Source organism: Pseudophryne corroboree, chromosome 2 (assembly GCF_028390025.1).
Source record: "Pseudophryne corroboree isolate aPseCor3 chromosome 2, aPseCor3.hap2, whole genome shotgun sequence".
Taxonomy (NCBI): domain Eukaryota; kingdom Metazoa; phylum Chordata; class Amphibia; order Anura; family Myobatrachidae; genus Pseudophryne; species Pseudophryne corroboree.
Genome location: NC_086445.1, coordinates 1054744798 through 1054763398, shown reverse-complemented (window position 1 = coordinate 1054763398; position 18601 = coordinate 1054744798). Strand labels below are relative to the sequence as shown.

Here is an 18601-nt window from a genome sequence, read left to right as displayed (position 1 = left end):
GGTGAGACCCCCCCCTACACACACATACCTACTGACCATCCATCTAATGGTGAGACCCCCACCCCCCCTACACACACATACCTACTGACCATCCATCTAATGGTGAGTCCCCCACCCCCCCTACACACACACCTACTGACCATCCATCTAATGGTGAGACCCCACCCCCCCTACACACACATACCTACTGACCATCCATCTAATGGTGAGACCCCACCCCCCCTACACACACCTACTGACCATCCATCTAATGGTGAGGCCCACCCCCCCACACGTCACACACCTACTGACCGTACATCCGGTGGTCCAATGGTGAGACCCCATCCTCCCCACCACCACCTACACACACCTACTGACCAGCCATCTAATGGTGAGGCCCACACACCTTCTCTTGTACTACACTGTGCCTCGTGTCTCCTCGCTGACCATCTTAATCCTGTTGTTTCCCCCTGCAGGAGGGGGGACAGAATCTGGGGGACATCAAGCACAGGACAACGAAGATATCGGACCCGTCCTGCAGGTATTATCCTGGCTAAGAGGTGTTTCATTACAGATGTATAATAGTGATATCTGGGTGGTGTGTAACATCCGCCCCCTCTGGGGTATTTATTACCCGCCTCCTGTAGTGTTTACCCACCTGGTAAATGTGTGATCTGTGCTACCTGCTGCCACCTATGGGTGTAATAGAGCAGAGCAGCCCCTGTTTATATTGTGTGTGTGTATATAGGTATGTGTATGTATGTATGTATGTGTGTCTGTGTGTGTGTGTATATATATAATCCAGCAATTTTGACCGGCACTCCATAAAACAGTAACAGATAGTACCTGGGTGCCCCCTCCGAACCTCCAGGGCACAATGTACAGCAACACAATTTTTGAGAGGCACTCCTCGGCTTTGTAAATAATTTCCACAGCTACAACTGCATGCTTTCAACGTTTCAGGTGCACTTTATTAGCACCTTTCGTCAGGAGATAGATATAGATAGAGATAGAGAGAGATATAGAGAGAGATATATATATATATATAGAGAGAGAGAGAGATATAGATATATATATATATATAGAGATATAGATATATATATATATATATAGAGATATAGATAGATATATATATATATATATATATATATATATATATATATATAGAGATATATATATATACATATATATACACACACCCTAATATTATACACACAGACTACCGTGCACTATAACGGAGCACATGACACGCTATGCACGCTCTGCTGTTATTGTCTGTACTGTATCTGGGATTCACACGTTACACGCACACTAATCGCTGACGGCTCCGTGACGCACAGTACCATATCCGCCTCTGTTTGCAGTAACTTTCCATACGAGTTCTGTCCCGATATATCTCATAGTCCCGTTATCAACTTCATGTATCATTCGATAATTGGATTAATGTCGCCCCCAAACTGGGCGCCTGCCTGTGACAAAAAGAAAGCTGGACACAAAACACACAAATACCTGCGATGGGAAGGGATTAATGGCTGTACAACATGCGATGGGAAGGGATTAATGGCTGTACAACATGCGATGGGAAGGGATTAATGGCTGTACAACATGCGATGGGAAGGGATTAATGGCTGTACAACATGCGATGGGAAGGGATTACTGGCTGTACAACATGCGATGGGAAGGGATTACTGGCTGTACAACATGCGATGGGAAGGGATTACTGGCTGTACAACATGCAATGGGAAGGGATTAATGGCTGTACAACATGCGATGGGAAGGGATTACTGGCTGTACAACATGCAATGGGAAGGGATTACTGGCTGTACAACATGCGATGGGAAGGGATTACTGGCTGTACAACATGAGATGGGAAGGGATTACTGGCTGTATAACATGGGATGGGATGGGAAGGGATTACTGTCTGCACAACGTGCAATATGAAGGGATTACTGTCTGCACAACGTGCAATATGAAGGGATTACTGTCTGCACAACGTGCAATGGGAAGGGATTACTGGCTGTACAACATGCGATGGGAAGGGATTACTGGCTGTACAACATGCAATGGGAAGGGATTACTGGCTCTACAACATGTGATGGGAAGGGATTAATGGCTGTACAACATGCAATGGGAAGGGATTAATGGCTGTACAACATGGGATGGGAAGAGATTACTGGCTGTACAACATGCAATGGGAAGGGATTACTGGCTCTACAACATGTGATGGGAAGGGATTAATGGCTGTACAACATGCAATGGGAAGGGATTAATGGCTGTACAACATGCGATGGGAAGGGATTACTGACTGTACAACATGCAATGGAAAGGGATTACTGGCTGTACAACATGCAATGGGGAAGGGATTACTGGCTGTACAACATGCAATGGGAAGGGATTAATGGCTGTACAACATGCAATGGGAAGGGATTAATGGCTGTACAACATGCAATGGTAAGGGATTACTGGCTGTACAACATGCAATGGTAAGGGATTACTGGCTGTACAACGTGCAATGGGAAGGGATTACTGGCTGTACAACATGCAATGGGAAGGGATTACTGTCTGCACAACATGCAATGGGAAGAGATTAATGGCTGTACAACATGCAATGGGAAGGGATTAATGGCTGTACAACATGCAATGGGAAGGGATTAATGGCTGTACAACATGCAATGGGAAGGGATTAATGGCTGTACAACATGCAATGGGAAGGGATTACTGGCTGTACAACATGCAATGGGAAGGGATTAATGGCTGTACAACATGCGATGGGAAGGGATTACTGACTGTACAACATGCAATGGGAAGGGATTACTGGCTCTACAACATGCAATGGGAAGGGATTACTGGCTCTACAACATGTGATGGGATTACTCGTTCCCACCCTTTAGCGATCACTGTTGAGCGTGTTTAGAGGTCATTATGGTTGTGGGAATCTGATGATGGGCGGGGCATGTGGTTTAATGATAGAAATATAATTTATTATAAAGAGTGTCATATATTGTCTCCCGCTCTCAGTTTGACTATCAGGCGCTATCGGACAGACTATTCGCCCTGGCAAGTAAGAAAAACATTCCTGTGCGAAACCGCAAGAGTCTGTACTGGCTGGTGAAAAAGTAAGTGTAGCGTATGGGGGCAACTGTCTCCTACCGGGGGTGGGGGAGGTGCTGCAACCACCTCCGTCTGTCTCCTCTTACCACTGCCTGTGATTGGTGGGTTGGGGCCAGTGAACACCAATGCCGCATGCCTGTGATTGGTGGGTGGGGGCCGGTGAGAACCTCTTTCATCTGCCTGTGATTGGTGGGGGCAGGTGATCAACCCTGACGTCTTCCTATGATGGTGGGTTGGGGGCGGTAACCACTGCTGACATCTGCCTGTGATTGGTTGGGGACGGGGGCGGTGAGCACCTCTTTCTGTGATTGGTGGGTGGGGGCGGGGAGCACCTTTGATTGGGTGGTGAGGGGCCTGTGATTGGGTGGTGAGGGGGCTGTCCTGGGTAAGTGTTAAGAGGCTGTGCCATGTCGCTGCCTGTGATTGGTGGGTGGAGGCGGTGAGTACCTGTGATTGGGTGGTGAAGGGGCTGTCCGGGGTAGGGGGTTCAGAGGCTGCCATGTCGCTGCCTGTGTATTAATTTTTTATTTTTTTTTCACAATCTCATTTTCTAGGTTTACAGATCTTGCAGAAGGTTAGTTCTCTTGCATGTACCCCAGTGCACACCCGCACACGCGCCCCGGCGCACCCACCCGCACACGCGCCCCGGCGCACCCACCCGCACACGCGCCCCGGCGCACCCACCCGCACACGCGCCCCGGCGCACCCACCCGCACACGCGCCCCGGCACACCCACCCGCACACGCGCCCCGGCACACGCGCCCCGGCGCACCCACCCGCACACGCGCCCCGGCGCACCCACCCTTAGTTGCCAGTATTCGCTGCATACTGTAAGTACAGATTCAGCGCCGTCCTCTCCATGTTTCTCCTCAGGTATCTTTCCCCAGGACGACCTTCCAGAAGAAGTCTCCACGGATGAAGATGACGATGAATTCAGCAGCTGGAGGTTTCACAGGCGAATGAAAAAAGCTCAAGAGAAACTGGCGATAAGTGAGTGACCATACAGGACACGTGAGGGAGATCAGTCATTCCGGCCATTACCAGACCTTCAGCTGCACAGCGCAGGATAACGCCACAGACTATACGCCATGGGTGGAGCTGTGTCATTATCCGTCACTGTGGGGGGAGCTGTGTCATTATCCGTCACTGTGGGGGGAGCAGCTGTGTCATTATCCGTCACTGTGGGGGGAGCTGTGTCGTCATCCGTCACTGTGGGGGGAGCTGTGTCATTCGTCAATGTGGGGGGAGCTGTGTCATTCGTCAATGTGGGGGGAGCTGTGTCATTATCCGTCACTGTGGGAGCAGCTGTGTCATTATCCGTCACTGTGGGGGGAGCAGCTGTGTCATTATCCGTCACTGTGGGGGGAGCAGCTGTGTCATTATCCGTCACTGTGGGGGGAGCAGCTGTCATTATCCGTCCCTGTGGGGGGAGCAGCTGTGTCATTTTCTTTTTCATCCACTAGGGGTCACTGGAGTACTCTTGGGATATGGACGGCGTAGCAGAACAAAGGCACTGAATATTTAAATTTAGAACTCTCCACCCCTCCATATCCCCGAGTACCTCAGTGTACGACCTCAGTGTTTTTTCGGTGCTCACAGCACTAACATCGGCTTGTGGAAGTTCCCACACTTGTGGAAGATTTTATAAATTTTTCATTTTTACTTTCATTTTTACTTTTTACACTTCCCTTCCCAGTTTCTAGAAAAACATGGGTCCGGGATGGTGCCGCTGCAAGGCAGCGCATGGCGTGTCGGTCCTCACAAAGAGCACCCTCACAGCCACAGGCAGCCTACTGTCTCCTGCAAGCTGGACGGAGCTTATACATAGAAGCCCCGTCGCAGCCATGAACTGAGAAGCTGGACGGAGCTTACACATAGAAGCCCCGTCGCAGCCATGACTGGAGACATGATCAGATAAGGTAGGCTGGGGAACGGGACGGTCAGCGCAGGCTGCCGCCCGCTATGTGGGAGTATTGTAATGCCGCTTCCGCCGCTCATACGCCCCAGCCGCTCCATACGGCAGCCGCTCCGTCCGGCCATCCCAGCCGCTACGTCCGGCCGCCCAGCATGCCAGAACCGGCGCCGCTCCGTCCACCCGCAGACAGCGCTAAGAGGGTGACAACGGGCCGCCGCTCCGTCCGGCCGCCTAGCAACGGCCACCCGCAGACGCTCCGTCAGTCACCAGAAGAAGCAACGGAGCGCTCCTGGTGACCTCCGCTGCTCGGCAAGAAAGCCTCCCTGCAAGAATTCCCTGGCTTCCCGCTGAGACACAGCGTTACAGGGAGCACGGGGGGAAGGGGGGCGGTGGAATCTGGCGGATTACAGCGGCAAGGTGATGTAAAATATTCACTAGATAATAAGCTATTGAGCCTATATTAATGATAGTGAGGCATGTATTGTAACACGGGAGGCATGTATTGTAACATGCCCTGTGATTATCACTTAATAGGCTATTGAGCCTATTAATGTCTGTGATTATCACTGTATAATAGGCTATTGAGCCTATATTAATGCTGTTATTATCACTGTATAATACGCTATGAGCCTATATTAATGTCTGTGGTTATCACTGTATAAGAGCATATATATATTTATTCACACTAGAGCATGTGTTGTACCCTGCCTGTGATTATCATTGTATAATAGGCTATATTAACACTGAAGCAATTGTTCTGTGATTATCAGGGTCAGCATGGCATGGGGGCCATTTTAACCATGCTTCCTGTTGTTTTACAGTTGTAATTCCGGAACATTCCTGCCATACATCTCTACGCCACCAGAGGCGCAGGGGTGTTTGTGGGAATTTTTGGTTCGGGTTTCACATAGGCTGCCCATGTGAACTGCTTTTCAGCCAGAAATAAATATATATTACACACCTTCAGATAATAACTTTACTAAGTCGTGCAGGTGTCTGTCCGTTGCCTATTGTGTTGTCTGTCTGCATAGGAAGTAAGCTCCAGCGCAGACTAAAAATACTTTTAAACTAGACATAAATCTACCACATGTTCACTATGTGTGTAGGCTTTCAGAATCCCAGATCCTATGTTAAACATTGGCAATTCAAATTAACTCCGCTCGACAAGAGCGGTAAGATCGACGGAAGTTATTCCGCAAGCTCTAATGAAGGAGTCTTTCCAAAGGTACAATTTTCCTTTGGGTACCAAGGTGTTAATTTAACTGGTCTTATAATTTAATGCAGTCGGATAATTCTATGTCAGACCTCACATTAAACCAGCAATCAGATAGTGCGGGGTTTGGGCAATCATACATTGCTAATGACCAGTGAGTCAATGTCTCGAATTTACAGAGACTAAGGAGACTCTAACATCTAATCCGTCGAATTTAATAAACAACAGATTTTCAATGAATTTCTTATTTAGAATATCTGACTAAGATTTAAGTCTATTTACCCGTTTCCACATCTAAATGGGAGAATCCGCCATTGGTGAATTCGTCTGTGTCAAACATTATAAACACCCAAGATACATTTGGCTCACTAGGCGCTCTATGTATGGAAACAATGACGATCACGTTTGACTTATCGTTAATACAAAGCGGCAGAGTATCTCTGTAAAGCTTCTGCTGACGGCTGTTACCTCGATTCTCGCTTTTTAGCGTCGCTAGTTTCAGCACGACAAGGCCAGAAGTTGTTTGATAAATTTCAAAACGTAAATACTTTGGTCCGGCGTTTAAAGTCTTTAGAATCCAGTCTTTTCAAGGCTGTGGTACAAGTCAAGACTTGTAACACCAGGGCGCTAAAGTCAACAAGACAGTGGCTTGACGACCTCTTAGGCCATCTCGAATTTCCAATTGTGGAAGCGCGCCTTTACACATTTGCCGGGTTTCCAAACATCCACTCATGGATATATCCGCTATTTAAAGGTTAAAATACTGCCTCTGTCGGACGAAATTAAGAGTTTTGGCAGGTTGCCATTCAGTCTCTGCTGTTTTCAGCTGTTTTTATTTCCAGCCATGGTACACCAACAGAGTCAGGGTTACTTATTCCCCTCTGTTTGGCGTAACGAAACCAGAGGGCTCCGTCGCAGTCTCAATCAGCAAGTCACTTACTGCAGTTTGGAAAATGGAATTTCTGCGGTTAGTATTTGCATATTTGGAGCCACAAAATTGCATAATTGCGCTTGATCTTCAATACCCATTCCGGTTTGGTCACCGCATCACAGGTTCTAGAGTTTTGCAAAACGCCACAACCATTAACCATTTCATCTACCGTTTGGCTTCTTGTCAACGCCTCGGGTATTTACCAAAGTGATGTTGGTGATGATAGCTCATCTCAGAGCCCTGCCAGTGACAATCGTTCCATACTTAGACGATCTGCTCATAAGAACTCTGTCTCAACAGAGGTTCTTCTTACTGGCGCTACTAACGTAACGCTCAGTATGTGTACAGAACGACAGATCACAAGGGCAGTGGCGGTGGAGGTTCTCACATTCATATTGGTGATATCTCATGGGTTTCGGAGAGCTTGCTTCTCGAATCTCCAAGGAATACTTGCACACGATCTTGGCCCGCTCATAATACGTCCAACCTGTTACAACAGGGACCGTTCTTTTACCCCTAGTTACCTATGTACCTATTACCTATGTACCGCGGCTGCGGTTGACGGGGTGGGGGTTCAGACCGCCCTCTTAAGAAAAGAAATAGGGCATTACAGTATCGGTTATACCAACCATGTTACGAGCTAGTAAGCCGCTTACGGCAGATCATTATTACAAAATTTGGTGTGCCTATATAGGTGGTGAAGCTCGGAAGTTTCCGACATCATCTTTCAAGTTACCCGTATTCTGTTATTTTACAAACGGGGTGGGATGGAGAACTGCGTTTATCTGCACTGAGGGTGCAGGTATCTGTGTGGTCAACTTATTTTCAAAGACGTTTGACTCTATGGCGTCGGTACACACCTTTCTACAAGGTGTCATCAAAGTGCAGCCTCCATTTATCCCACCTACAGTGCCAGGCGACTTGAGGTTGGGTTCAGATTTCTTACAGTTTTCATATTTTGAACCCTTACAACAAATGGGGATTAAGTTTCTCACTTGGAAAACGTTTTTCTTCTAGCCTTAGCTTCGGCAAGGGTTTTGTTTTCATATTTGGGTGCCTTGTATTCCAAGCCACCGTATTTGAGTTTTCTCATGACAAAGCAGAACTTCGGACGAATTCCGATTTCTTATTCTTCACATCAATACACCAATAGTGGTTCCTGTGTTGACAGCACATTCTAGAATTCTAAATGTGGTACACGCATTACGCGTCTATATGTCCCGAACGTCTACAGTGCGTAATACGGATACGTTGTTTGTTCTCTATGATGCTGCCAACTGGGGTTAGCCATTTTCTCAGCAGACATTATCCAGTTGGATAAAAATGACTACAAGTCAGGCTTACTTTAAGGCTAAGTTACAGTCGCCTACGTCAGTAATAGCTCATCCCACAGGTTCTGTGGGAAGGTCAGGACCAGTTGGTCGTGGAGCGTCTACGACGCGGCTACATAGCCTTCAGTGCACACGTTTGTGCGCGTTTACACGTTATGCAACGGTTGCGGCATCAGCATCTAGCTTTGGCTGCCTACGGTTACAAGTGTCAAACAGCTCTCCCGCCCACGAGGGAAGCTTTGGTACGTCCCAAGAGTACTCCAGTGACCCCTAGTGGATGAAAAAGAAAATAGGATTTTGGTACTTACCAGGTAAATCCTTTTCTTTGAATCCATAGGGGGCACTGGACGCCCACCCAGAGCAGTTTTACCTGGGTTGTTTTAAGCTCAGAGGAGCTTATGGTAATACATTTTACCTGGTTTGTATTAAGCTCAGAGGAGCTTATGGTAACACATTTTCACCGATTGGTTCAAACTATAAAGGTCTATCGGTTATGCTGTCAACTGTTTAGTTGACAGTAACGTTATGGGTCAACTTTGTTGTTGTCCGTTATGTTATAGGAATTCTCCATTGTCAACCTCTCTATATAGTTCCTGTTCGCTCAGTAAAAAACACTGAGGTCGTACACTGAGGTACTCTGGGATATGGAGGGGTGGAGAGTTCTAAATTTAAATATTCAGTGCCTTTGTTCTGCTACGCCGTCCATATCCCAAGAGTACTCCAGTGCCCCCTATGGATTCAAAGAAAAGGATTTACCTGGTAAGTACCAAAATCCTATTATCCGTCCCTGTGGGGGGAGCTGCTGTGTCGTCATCCGTCACTGTGGGGGGAGCAGCTGTGTCATTATCCGTCACTGTGGGGGGAGCAGCTGTGTCATTATCCGTCACTGTGGGGAGCAGCTGTGTCATTATCCGTCACTGTGGGGGGAGCTGTGTCATTATCCGTCACTGTGGGGGGAGCTGTGTCATTATCCGTCACTGTGGGGGGAGCTGTGTCATTATCCGTCACTGTGGGGAGCAGCTGTGTCATTATCCGTCACTGTGGGGGGAGCTGTGTCATTATCAGTCACTGTGGGGGGAGCAGCTGTGTCATTATCCGTCACTGTGGGGGGAGCAGCTGTGTCAATAACCATCACTGTGGGGGGGGGGAGCTGTGTCATTATCCGTCACTGTGGGGGGAGCAGCTGTGTCATTATCCGTCACTGTGGGGGGAGCAGCTGTGTCATTATCCGTCACTGTGGGGGGAACAGCTGTGTCATTATCCGTCACTGTGGGGGAGGAGCTGTGTCATTATCCGTCACTGTGGGGGGAGCAGCTGTGTCATTATCCGTCCCTGTGGGGGGAGCAGCTATGTCGTTATCCGTCCCTGTGGGGGGAGCTGCTGTGTCGTCATCCGTCACTGTGGGGGGAGCAGCTGTGTCATTATCCGTCACTGTGGGGGGGAGCTGTGTCATTATCCGTCACTGTGGGGGGGAGCAGCTGTGTCATTATCCGTCACTGTGGGGGGAGCAGCTGTGTCATTATCCGTCCCTGTGGGGGGAGCAGCTGTGTCATTATCCGTCCCTGTGGGGGGGGGAGCTGTGTCGTTATCCGTCCCTGTGGGGGGAGCAGCTGTGTCGTTATCCGTCCCTGTGGGGGGAGCTGCTGTGTCGTCATCCGTCCCTGTGGGGGGAGCAGCTGTGTCATTATCCGTCACTGTGGGGGGGGGAGCTGTGTCATTATCCGTCACTGTGGGGGGAGCAGCTGTGTCATTATCCGTCACTGTGGGGGGAGCAGCTGTGTCATTATCAGTCCCTGTGGGGGGAGCAGCTGTGTCATTATCCGTCCCTGTGGGGGGAGCAGCTGTGTCATTATCCGTCCCTGTGGGGGGAGCAGCTGTGTCATTATCCGTCCCTGTGGGGGGAGCAGCTGTGTCATTATCAGTCCCTGTGGGGGGAGCAGCTGTGTCATTATCAGTCCCTGTGGGGGGAGCAGCTGTGTCATTATCAGTCCCTGTGGGGGGAGCAGCTGTGTCATTATCAGTCCCTGTGGGGGGAGCAGCTGTGTCATTATCAGTCCCTGTGGGGGGAGCAGCTGTGTCATTATCCGTCCCTGTGGGGGGAGCAGCTGTGTCATTATCCGTCCCTGTGGGGGGAGCAGCTGTGTCATTATCCGTCCCTGTGGGGGGAGCAGCTGTGTCATTATCAGTCCCTGTGGGGGGAGCAGCTGTGTCATTATCAGTCCCTGTGGGGGGAGCAGCTGTGTCATTATCAGTCCCTGTGGGGGGAGCAGCTGTGTCATTATCAGTCCCTGTGGGGGGAGCAGCTGTGTCATTATCAGTCCCTGTGGGGGGAGCAGCTGTGTCATTATCAGTCCCTGTGGGGGGAGCAGCTGTGTTATTATCAGTCCCTGTGGGGGGGGGGGGTGTTCTGTCATTATCAGTCACTGTGGGGGGAGCAGCTGTGTCATCCGTCCCTGTGGGGGGAGCAGCTGTGTCATTATCAGTCAGTATGGGGGGAGCACAACATGTCTGTGTAGTCTAAAAATGGGTTGGGTATGAAATGCCGTCAGCAGAATTCCAGCAGTCATAATGCCCTAACCGTCCCCTCCCGCAGCCTATCCCTAACCAACCCCCAATCCCTACTACGCAGTCTATCCCTAATCCCTATACCACAGCCTATCCCTAGCCCCACTTCCTGCTGCCTAACCCATCCCTCCCACAAGCCTAACCTTTCTCTCCCACAGCCTAATCGCCACCCCCGCAGCCTATCCCTAGCCCCCCCTTCATCCCTGCAGTCTATCTCTAACTACCCCCCCCCCTTCTTTTGTACCCCGCAGCCTAACCCACCACTCCCACAGCCTGTCTCTAATTGTCCCCTTTTGCAGCCAACCCCAATATCTTTGGGATTTTTCAGTATTGTGACCATTGGGATCCCGACTACATCCCCTAAAAACGTCCCCTGCTTTTCCTCAGATTCCGGGGGAGAGGTCACAGAGCCGCTTAAGAAGGGTAAACGTCCGCGAGCAGCTCTGGTGTCTGAATACCCTCCGCAGTTACCGGGGAGTGCAGATGTTCCTCCAGCCAAGAAGAAATGCAAGAAGAAGCGTCTGGCTTCTAGGCAGGAGGACACCGCACACCCCACGCTGAACGGCGTAGCCGGGCCACACAACACAGAGGGAGAACCAGAAGTGCCCGCGCGCTGGGCTTCTACCACGCCACATAAAGAGGACTCTGTAGCCCCGAAGAGCCGGGTGAGAAGACGACGCTGCTGCCTGCTCAGGCTGGGGCTCCGTGTCATGCCCCTTCACAGTGCGTTACTGAGGAGGCGGAGACTCACCCGCTGCAGGAGGAAGGTCAGTGCTGTAATACAATGTACTAAATACACAGGAGAAGGAGGCGCAGCGGCGGCATTGCACGTGTTACATATTACCTATGTCCTGCTTTCCTACAGATGATCAGTAATAAAGCGGAGAGTACTCTCACTCCACCAGCAAAAGTAACCTCCATCGTCCAGGACTTTGTGACTTTCCAGAAAGCGGAGGCCCCTAAACCTGTATATGTGAAAACCGCAAAGGGTAGAGGAAGGCAGGTAAAGTGCCGTAGGGGTGTTTCGGGTTGCTGAGGTGGGCATAACCCACCCGGGCTTAATGAGTTTCTTCCTCTGGAGGTTCCTGTCCTGGGGCCGAGGACATGGGAGGTCTCACTGTGATGTGATCGTATCCTGTCTCTACACAGATAAACTGCAAGTCCAAGAAAGTCACCTTCAGCCTGAACAAGAACATGACGACAGGTAGGAAACTGCGGAATATGGCTTTAATCAGGCAGTAATAGCCAGTAATTGCTATAACGATTCAGCGAAACACTGGCTACCAAGCTGCAAGCAGGCGACACACACAAGGTCCTTACAGTGCTGCCTCCATGTGCCTGTGGGGATTAAGAGAAGTAGAGGAGGAGGATGTGCCTGTGGGGAGTAAGAGAAGTAGAGGAGGAGGATGTGCCTGTGGGGAGTAAGAGAAGAGGAGGAGGATGTGCCTGTGGGGAAGTAAGAGAAGTGGGGGAGGATGTGCCTGTGGGGAGTAAGAGAAGTAGAGGAGGATGTGCCTGTGGGGAGTAAGATGTAGAGGAGGATGTGCCTGTGGGGAGTAAGAGAAGTAGAGGAGGAGGATGTGCCTGTGGGGAGTAAGAGAAGAGGAGGAGGATGTGCCTGTGGGGTAGTAAGAGAAGTGGGGGAGGATGTGCCTGTGGGGAGTAAGAGAAGTAGAGGAGGATGTGCCTGTGGGGAGTAAGAGAAGTAGAGGAGGATGTGCCTGTGGGGAGTAAGATGTAGAGGAGGATGTGCCTGTGGGGAGTAAGAGAAGTAGAGGAGGAGGATGTGCCTGTGGGGAGTAAGAGAAGAGGAGGAGGATGTGCCTGTGGGGTAGTAAGAGAAGTGGGGGAGGATGTGCCTGTGGGGAGTAAGAGAAGTAGAGGAGGATGTGCCTGTGGGGAGTAAGATGTAGAGGAGGATGTGCCTGTGGGGAGTAAGAGAAGTAGAGGAGGATGTGCCTGTGGGGAGTAAGAGAAGAGGAGGAGGATGTGCCTGTGGGGAGTAAGATGTAGAGGAGGATGTGCCTGTGTGGGATTAAGAGGAGAGGAGGAGGATGTGCCTGTGGGGAAGTAAGAGAAGTGGGGGAGGATGTGCCTGTGTGGAAGTAACAGAAGAGGAGGAGGATGTGCATGTGGGGAGTAAGAGAAGTAGAGGAGGATGTGCCTGTGGGGAGTAAGATGTAGAGGAGGATGTGCCTGTGGGGAGTAAGAGAAGTAGAGGAGGATGTGCCTGTGGGGAGTAAGAGAAGAGGTGGAGGATGTGCCTGTGGGGAGTAAGATGTAGAGGAGGATGTGCCTGTGTGGGATTAAGAGGAGAGGAGGAGGATGTGCCTGTGGGGAAGTAAGAGAAGTGGGGGAGGATGTGCCTGTGTGGAAGTAACAGAAGAGGAGGAGGATGTGCATGTGGGGAGTAAGAGAAGTAGAGGAGGATGTGCCTGTGGGGAGTAAGAGAATAGGAGGAGGATGTGCCTGTGGGGAGTAAGAGAAGTAGAGGAGGATGTGCCTGTGGGGATGTAAGAGAAGTGGGGGAGGATGTGCCTGTGGGGAGTAAGAGAAGAGGAGGAGGAGGATGTGCCTGTGGGGAGTAAGAGAAGAGGAGGAGGATGTGCCTGTGGGGAGTAAGAGAAGAGGAGGAGGAGGGTGTGCCTGTGGGGAGTAAGGGAAGAGGAGGAGGGTGTGCCTGTGGGGAGTAAGAGAAGAGGAGGAGGATGTGCCTATGGGGAATAAGGAAAGAGGAGGGTGTGCCTGTGGGGAGTAAGAGAAGAGGAGGAGGATGTGCCTATGGGGAATAAGGAAAGAGGAGGATGTGCCTGTGGGGAGTAAGAGAAGAGGAGGAGGATGTGCCTGTGGGGGAGTAAGAGAAGAGGAGGAGGATGTACCTGTGGGGGAGTAAGAGAAGAGGAGGAGGAGGAGGATGTGCCTGTGGGGAGTAAGAGAAGAGAAGGAGGATGTGCCTGTGGGGAGTAAGAGAAGAGGAGAAGGAGGATGTGTCTGTGGGGAGTAAGAGGAGGAGGAGGATGTGCCTGTGGGGGAGTAAGAGAAGAGGAGGAGGAGGAGGATGTGCCTGTGGGGGAGTAAGAGAAGAGGAGGAGGAGGATGTGCCTGTGGGGGAGTAAGAGAAGAGGAGGAGGAGGATGTGCCTGTGGGGGAGTAAGAGAAGAGGAGGAGGATGTGCCTGTGGGGGAGTAAGAGAAGAGGAGGAGGAGGAGGATGTGCCTGTGGGGGAGTAAGAGAAGAGGAGGAGGATGTGCCTGTGGGGGAGTAAGAGAAGAGGAGGAGGATGTGCCTGTGGGGAGTAAGAGAAGAGGAGGAGGAGGAGGAGGATGTGCCTGTGGGGGGAAGTAAGAGAAGAGGAGGAGGATGTGCCTGTGGGGAGTAAGAGAAGAGGAGGAGGAGGATGTGCCTGTGGGGGAGTAAGAGAAGAGGAGGAGTATGTGCCTGTGGGGGGGAAGTAAGAGAAGAGGTGGAGGATGTGCCTGTGGGGAGTAAGGGAAGAGGAGGAGGATGTGCCTGTGGGGAGTAAGGGAAGAGGAGGATGTGCCTGTGGGGAGTAAGAGAAGAGGAGGATGTGCCTGTGGGGAGTAAGAGAAGAGGAGGAGGAGGATGTGCCTGTGGGGAGTAAGAGAAGAGGAGGAGGAGGATGTGCCTGTGGGGAGTAAGGGAAGAGGAGGAGGATGTGCCTGTGGGGAGTAAGAGAAGAGGAGTGAGTAGGAGGATGTGCCTGTGGGGGAGTAAGAAGAGGAGGAGGATGTGCCTGTGGGGAGTAAGAGAAGAGGAGTGAGTAGGAGGATGTGCCTGTGGGGGAGTAAGAAGAGGAGGAGGATGTGCCTGTGGGGGGAAGTAAGAGAAGTGGAGGAGGATGTGCCTGTGGGGAGTAAGAAGTGGAGGAGGGGAAGAGTGCCTATTAGCGGGAGCCGGCCGTCTGCTCCTCCTCCTCCTCCTCCTCCTACCCCAGTGCCACGGGAGCCGGCCGTCTGCCCTGCTCCTCCTCCTACCCCTGTGCCGCAGGAGCCGGATCTCTGCCCCTGCTCCTCCTCCTATCCCTGCGCCGCTGGAGCCGGCCGTCTGCCCCTGCTCCTCCTCCTGACGCTGGAGCTGGCCATCTGCCCCTGCTCCTCCTCCTACCCCTGTGCCGCGGGAGCTGGCCATCTGCCCCTGCTGCTCCTCCTACCCCTGCGCCGCTGGAGCCGGCCCCTGCTCCTCCTCCTACCCCGTCGCCGCTGGAGCCGGCCCTCTGCCCCTGCTCCTCCTCCTACCCCGTCGCCGCTGGAGCCGGCCCTCTGCCCCTGCTCCTCCTCCTACCCCGTCGCCGCTGGAGCCGGCCGTCTGCCTCTGCTCCTCCTCCTACCTCTGCTGCTATAGCCGGCCCCCTGCCCCTCCTGCTACCTCTGCTGCTATAGCCGCCCCCCTGCCCCTGCTCCTCCTCCTACTCCTGCTGCTATAGCCGGCCCCCTGCCCCTGCTCCTCCTGCTACCTCTGCTGCTATAGCCGGCCCCCTGCCCCTCCTCCTACCTCTGCTGCTATAGCCGGCCCCCTGCCCCTGCTCCTCCTCCTACTCCTGCTGCTATAGCCGGCCCTCTGCCCCTGCTCCTCCTGCTACCTCTGCTGCTATAGCCGCCCCCCTGCCCCTGCTCCTCCTCCTACTCCTGCTGCTATAGCCGGCCCCCTGCCCCTCCTCCTACCTCTGCTGCTATAGCCGGCCCCCTGCCCCTGCTCCTCCTCCTACTCCTGCTGCTATAGCCGGCCCTCTGCCCCTGCTCCTCCTGCTACCTCTGCTGCTATAGCCGCCCCCCTGCCCCTGCTCCTCCTCCTACTCCTGCTGCTATAGCCGGCCCCCTGCCCCTCCTCCTACCTCTGCTGCTATAGCCGGCCCCCTGCCCCTGCTCCTCCTCCTACTCCTGCTGCTATAGCCGGCCCCCTGCCCCTGCTCCTCCTGCTACCTCTGCTGCTATAGCCGGCCCCCTGCCCCTGCTCCTCCTGCTACCTCTGCTGCTATAGCCGGCCCCCTGCCCCTGCTCCTCCTGCTACCTCTGCTGCTATAGCCGGCCCCCTGCCCCTGCTCCTCCTCCTACCCCTGTGCCGCTGGAGCCGGCCCTCTGCCCCTGCTCCTCCTCCTACCCCGTCGCCGCTGGAGCCGGCCGTCTGCCTCTGCTCCTCCTCCTACCTCTGCTGCTATAGCCGGCCCCCTGCCCCTCCTGCTACCTCTGCTGCTATAGCCGCCCCCCTGCCCCTGCTCCTCCTCCTACCTCTGCTGCTATAGCCGGCCCCCTGCCCCTGCTCCTCCTCCTACCCCTGCTGCTATAGCCGGCCCCCTGCCCCTGCTCCTCCTGCTACCTCTGCTGCTATAGCCGGCCCCCTGCCCCTGCTCCTCCTCCTACCTCTGCTGCTATAGCCGGCCCCCTGCCCCTCCTCCTACCTCTGCTGCTATAGCCGGCCCCCTGCTCCTCCTACTCCTGCTGCTATAGCCGGCCCCCTGCCCCTCCTCCTACCTCTGCTGCTATAGCCGGCCCCCTGCCCCTGCTCCTCCTCCTACTCCTGCTGCTATAGCCGGCCCCCTGCCCCTCCTCCTGCTACCTCTGCTGCTATAGCCGGCCCCCTGCCCCTGCTCCTCCTGCTACCTCTGCTGCTATAGCCGGCCCCCTGCCCCTGCTCCTCCTGCTACCTCTGCTGCTATAGCCGGCCCCCTGCCCCTGCTCCTCCTCCTACTCCTGCTGCTATAGCCGGCCCCCTGCCCCTCCTCCTGCTACCTCTGCTGCTATAGCCGGCCCCCTGCCCCTGCTCCTCCTGCTACCTCTGCTGCTATAGCCGGCCCCCTGCCCCTGCTCCTCCTGCTACCTCTGCTGCTATAGCCGGCCCCCTGCCCCTCCTCCTACCTCTGCTGCTATAGCCGGCCCCCTGCCCCTGCTCCTCCTGCTACCTCTGCTGCTATAGCCGGCCCCCTGCCCCTGCTCCTCCTGCTACCTCTGCTGCTATAGCCGGCCCCCTGCCCCTGCTCCTCCTCCTACCTCTGCTGCTATAGCCGGCCCCCTGCCCCTGCTCCTCCTCCTACCCCTGTGCCGCTGGAGCCGGCCGTCTGCCTCTGCTCCTCCTCCTACCTCTGCTGCTATAGCCGGCCCCCTGCCCCTGCTGCTACCTCTGCTGCTATAGCCGCCCCCCTGCCCCTGCTCCTCCTCCTACTCCTGCTGCTATAGCCGCCCCCCTGCCCCTCCTCCTACCCCTGCTGCTATAGCCGGGCCCTCTGCCCCTGCTCCTCCTCCTACCTCTGCTGCTATAGCCGGCCCCCTGCCCCTGCTCCTCCTCCTACCCCTGCTGCTATAGCCGGCCCCCTGCCCCTGCTCCTCCTCCTACATCTGCTGCTATAGCCGGCCCTCTGCTCCTCCTCCTACCCCTGCTGCTATAGCCGGCCCCCTGCTCCTCCTCCTACCCCTGCTGCTATAGCCGCCCCCCTGCCCCTGCTCCTCCTCCTACATCTGCTGCTATAGCCGGCCCCCTGCCCCTGCTCCTCCTCCTACCTCTGCTGCTATAGCCGGCCCCCTGCCCCTCCTCCTACCCCTGCGCCGCGGGAGCCGGCCAGGGAGGACACTCTGCTGTCGTTGGAGGGGGACAATAGAAAATGAAACGCTACATACTGTAAGATAGAGATAGATATATATATATTTATAGTTATTATATTCTCTTCCTAGTTTTATACGCTGCAGCTGGGGATCTGCGATCCCGGCTCAGTGCTGCGCGCACATTTTATACGTATATACCTCTTGCGTTTTGTATACGGTGCTCAGCATTGGGCTTTGCTAACAGTCCTGCGGCCGGGACTATGCTCGGGCTGCAGCTTCTCTACATTTACGCTGGGGAATAACTGCATACTGCCGCAGCTGCTGCGGAGCACCTTGTCTTTCTCTTTTGAAATGGTGCCTAGTGCTGATTGGTCGTTTTATACTAGACAGTGTATTCTCCTCGTTGCTAATCTTCTCCTCTTTCTCTCCTGCAGAGTTTAAGAGGACAGATCGCAGCCTCCTGGTCAGTCCTACAGGTTCATCCCGCGTTCCCTTCAATCCCAGCCAGCAACCAGAGCACAGTGTTTTGAAAACTCCGTCAACCAGTCCTGTGCCGAGAGCGCGAGCAGCAGATTTCTTCTGAACCTCCGAGGACTGATTCGGCCTGGACTATAGACTATCACTGCAGATTTCTGGCTTCTATATCCTGTTGCTTACAATAAACCTTTTTACTGATGGGGCCATTGGTGAAGTGGGAGAAGTGTTCAGTGACTACTTAGACCAAGTGTTCATCAATAATTCGCTTCCAGCTCCAACGTCAACTTTAGTACAATACATTAAGACGGCCTCATCCTCTCCCCTCATATGTCTAGGGCACAATTTCCCCATCCATCACCAATACACAGATGTGTCCTCATACATCTTTACGACAGTCACACCAAACAGCCCCTCTTGGCACGCCAGGGTTGCGTGAGAATCTTCTAGTGTCTTTTGCAGAAAGTGTGTCTTAGCGGTGATTGCAGTGCGGCTAGGACCGCACAATGAGACTATGCTGACTAGTTT

The 18601-nt window shown here is 53.2% G+C and overlaps 1 protein-coding gene across 1 annotated transcript; it reads left to right on the top strand.

Annotated features, from left to right (window-relative positions):
• Positions 1 to 150: 150 nt before the first annotated feature.
• RRP1B (ribosomal RNA processing 1B) lies at positions 151 to 18299 on the top strand. The gene is made up of 9 exons (XM_063953991.1): positions 151 to 253; positions 456 to 520; positions 2998 to 3095; positions 3645 to 3664; positions 3964 to 4080; positions 11433 to 11812; positions 11911 to 12048; positions 12195 to 12249; positions 18034 to 18299. Exons 1-9 carry the CDS (start codon positions 151 to 153, stop codon positions 18180 to 18182), a joined length of 1125 nt encoding a protein of 374 aa, XP_063810061.1. The 3' UTR covers positions 18183 to 18299.
• Positions 18300 to 18601: the final 302 nt, after the last annotated feature.

Coding starts and splice junctions, on each gene's coding strand:
- RRP1B (XM_063953991.1), top strand. CDS start 151: ATGGTGAGACCCCACCCCCCCTACACACACATACCTACTGACCATCCA. Junction 254..455: donor TACTGACCATCCATCTAATG/GTGAGGCCCACC, acceptor TTCCCCCTGCAG/GAGGGGGGACAGAATCTGGG. Junction 521..2,997: donor ATATCGGACCCGTCCTGCAG/GTATTATCCTGG, acceptor TCCCGCTCTCAG/TTTGACTATCAGGCGCTATC.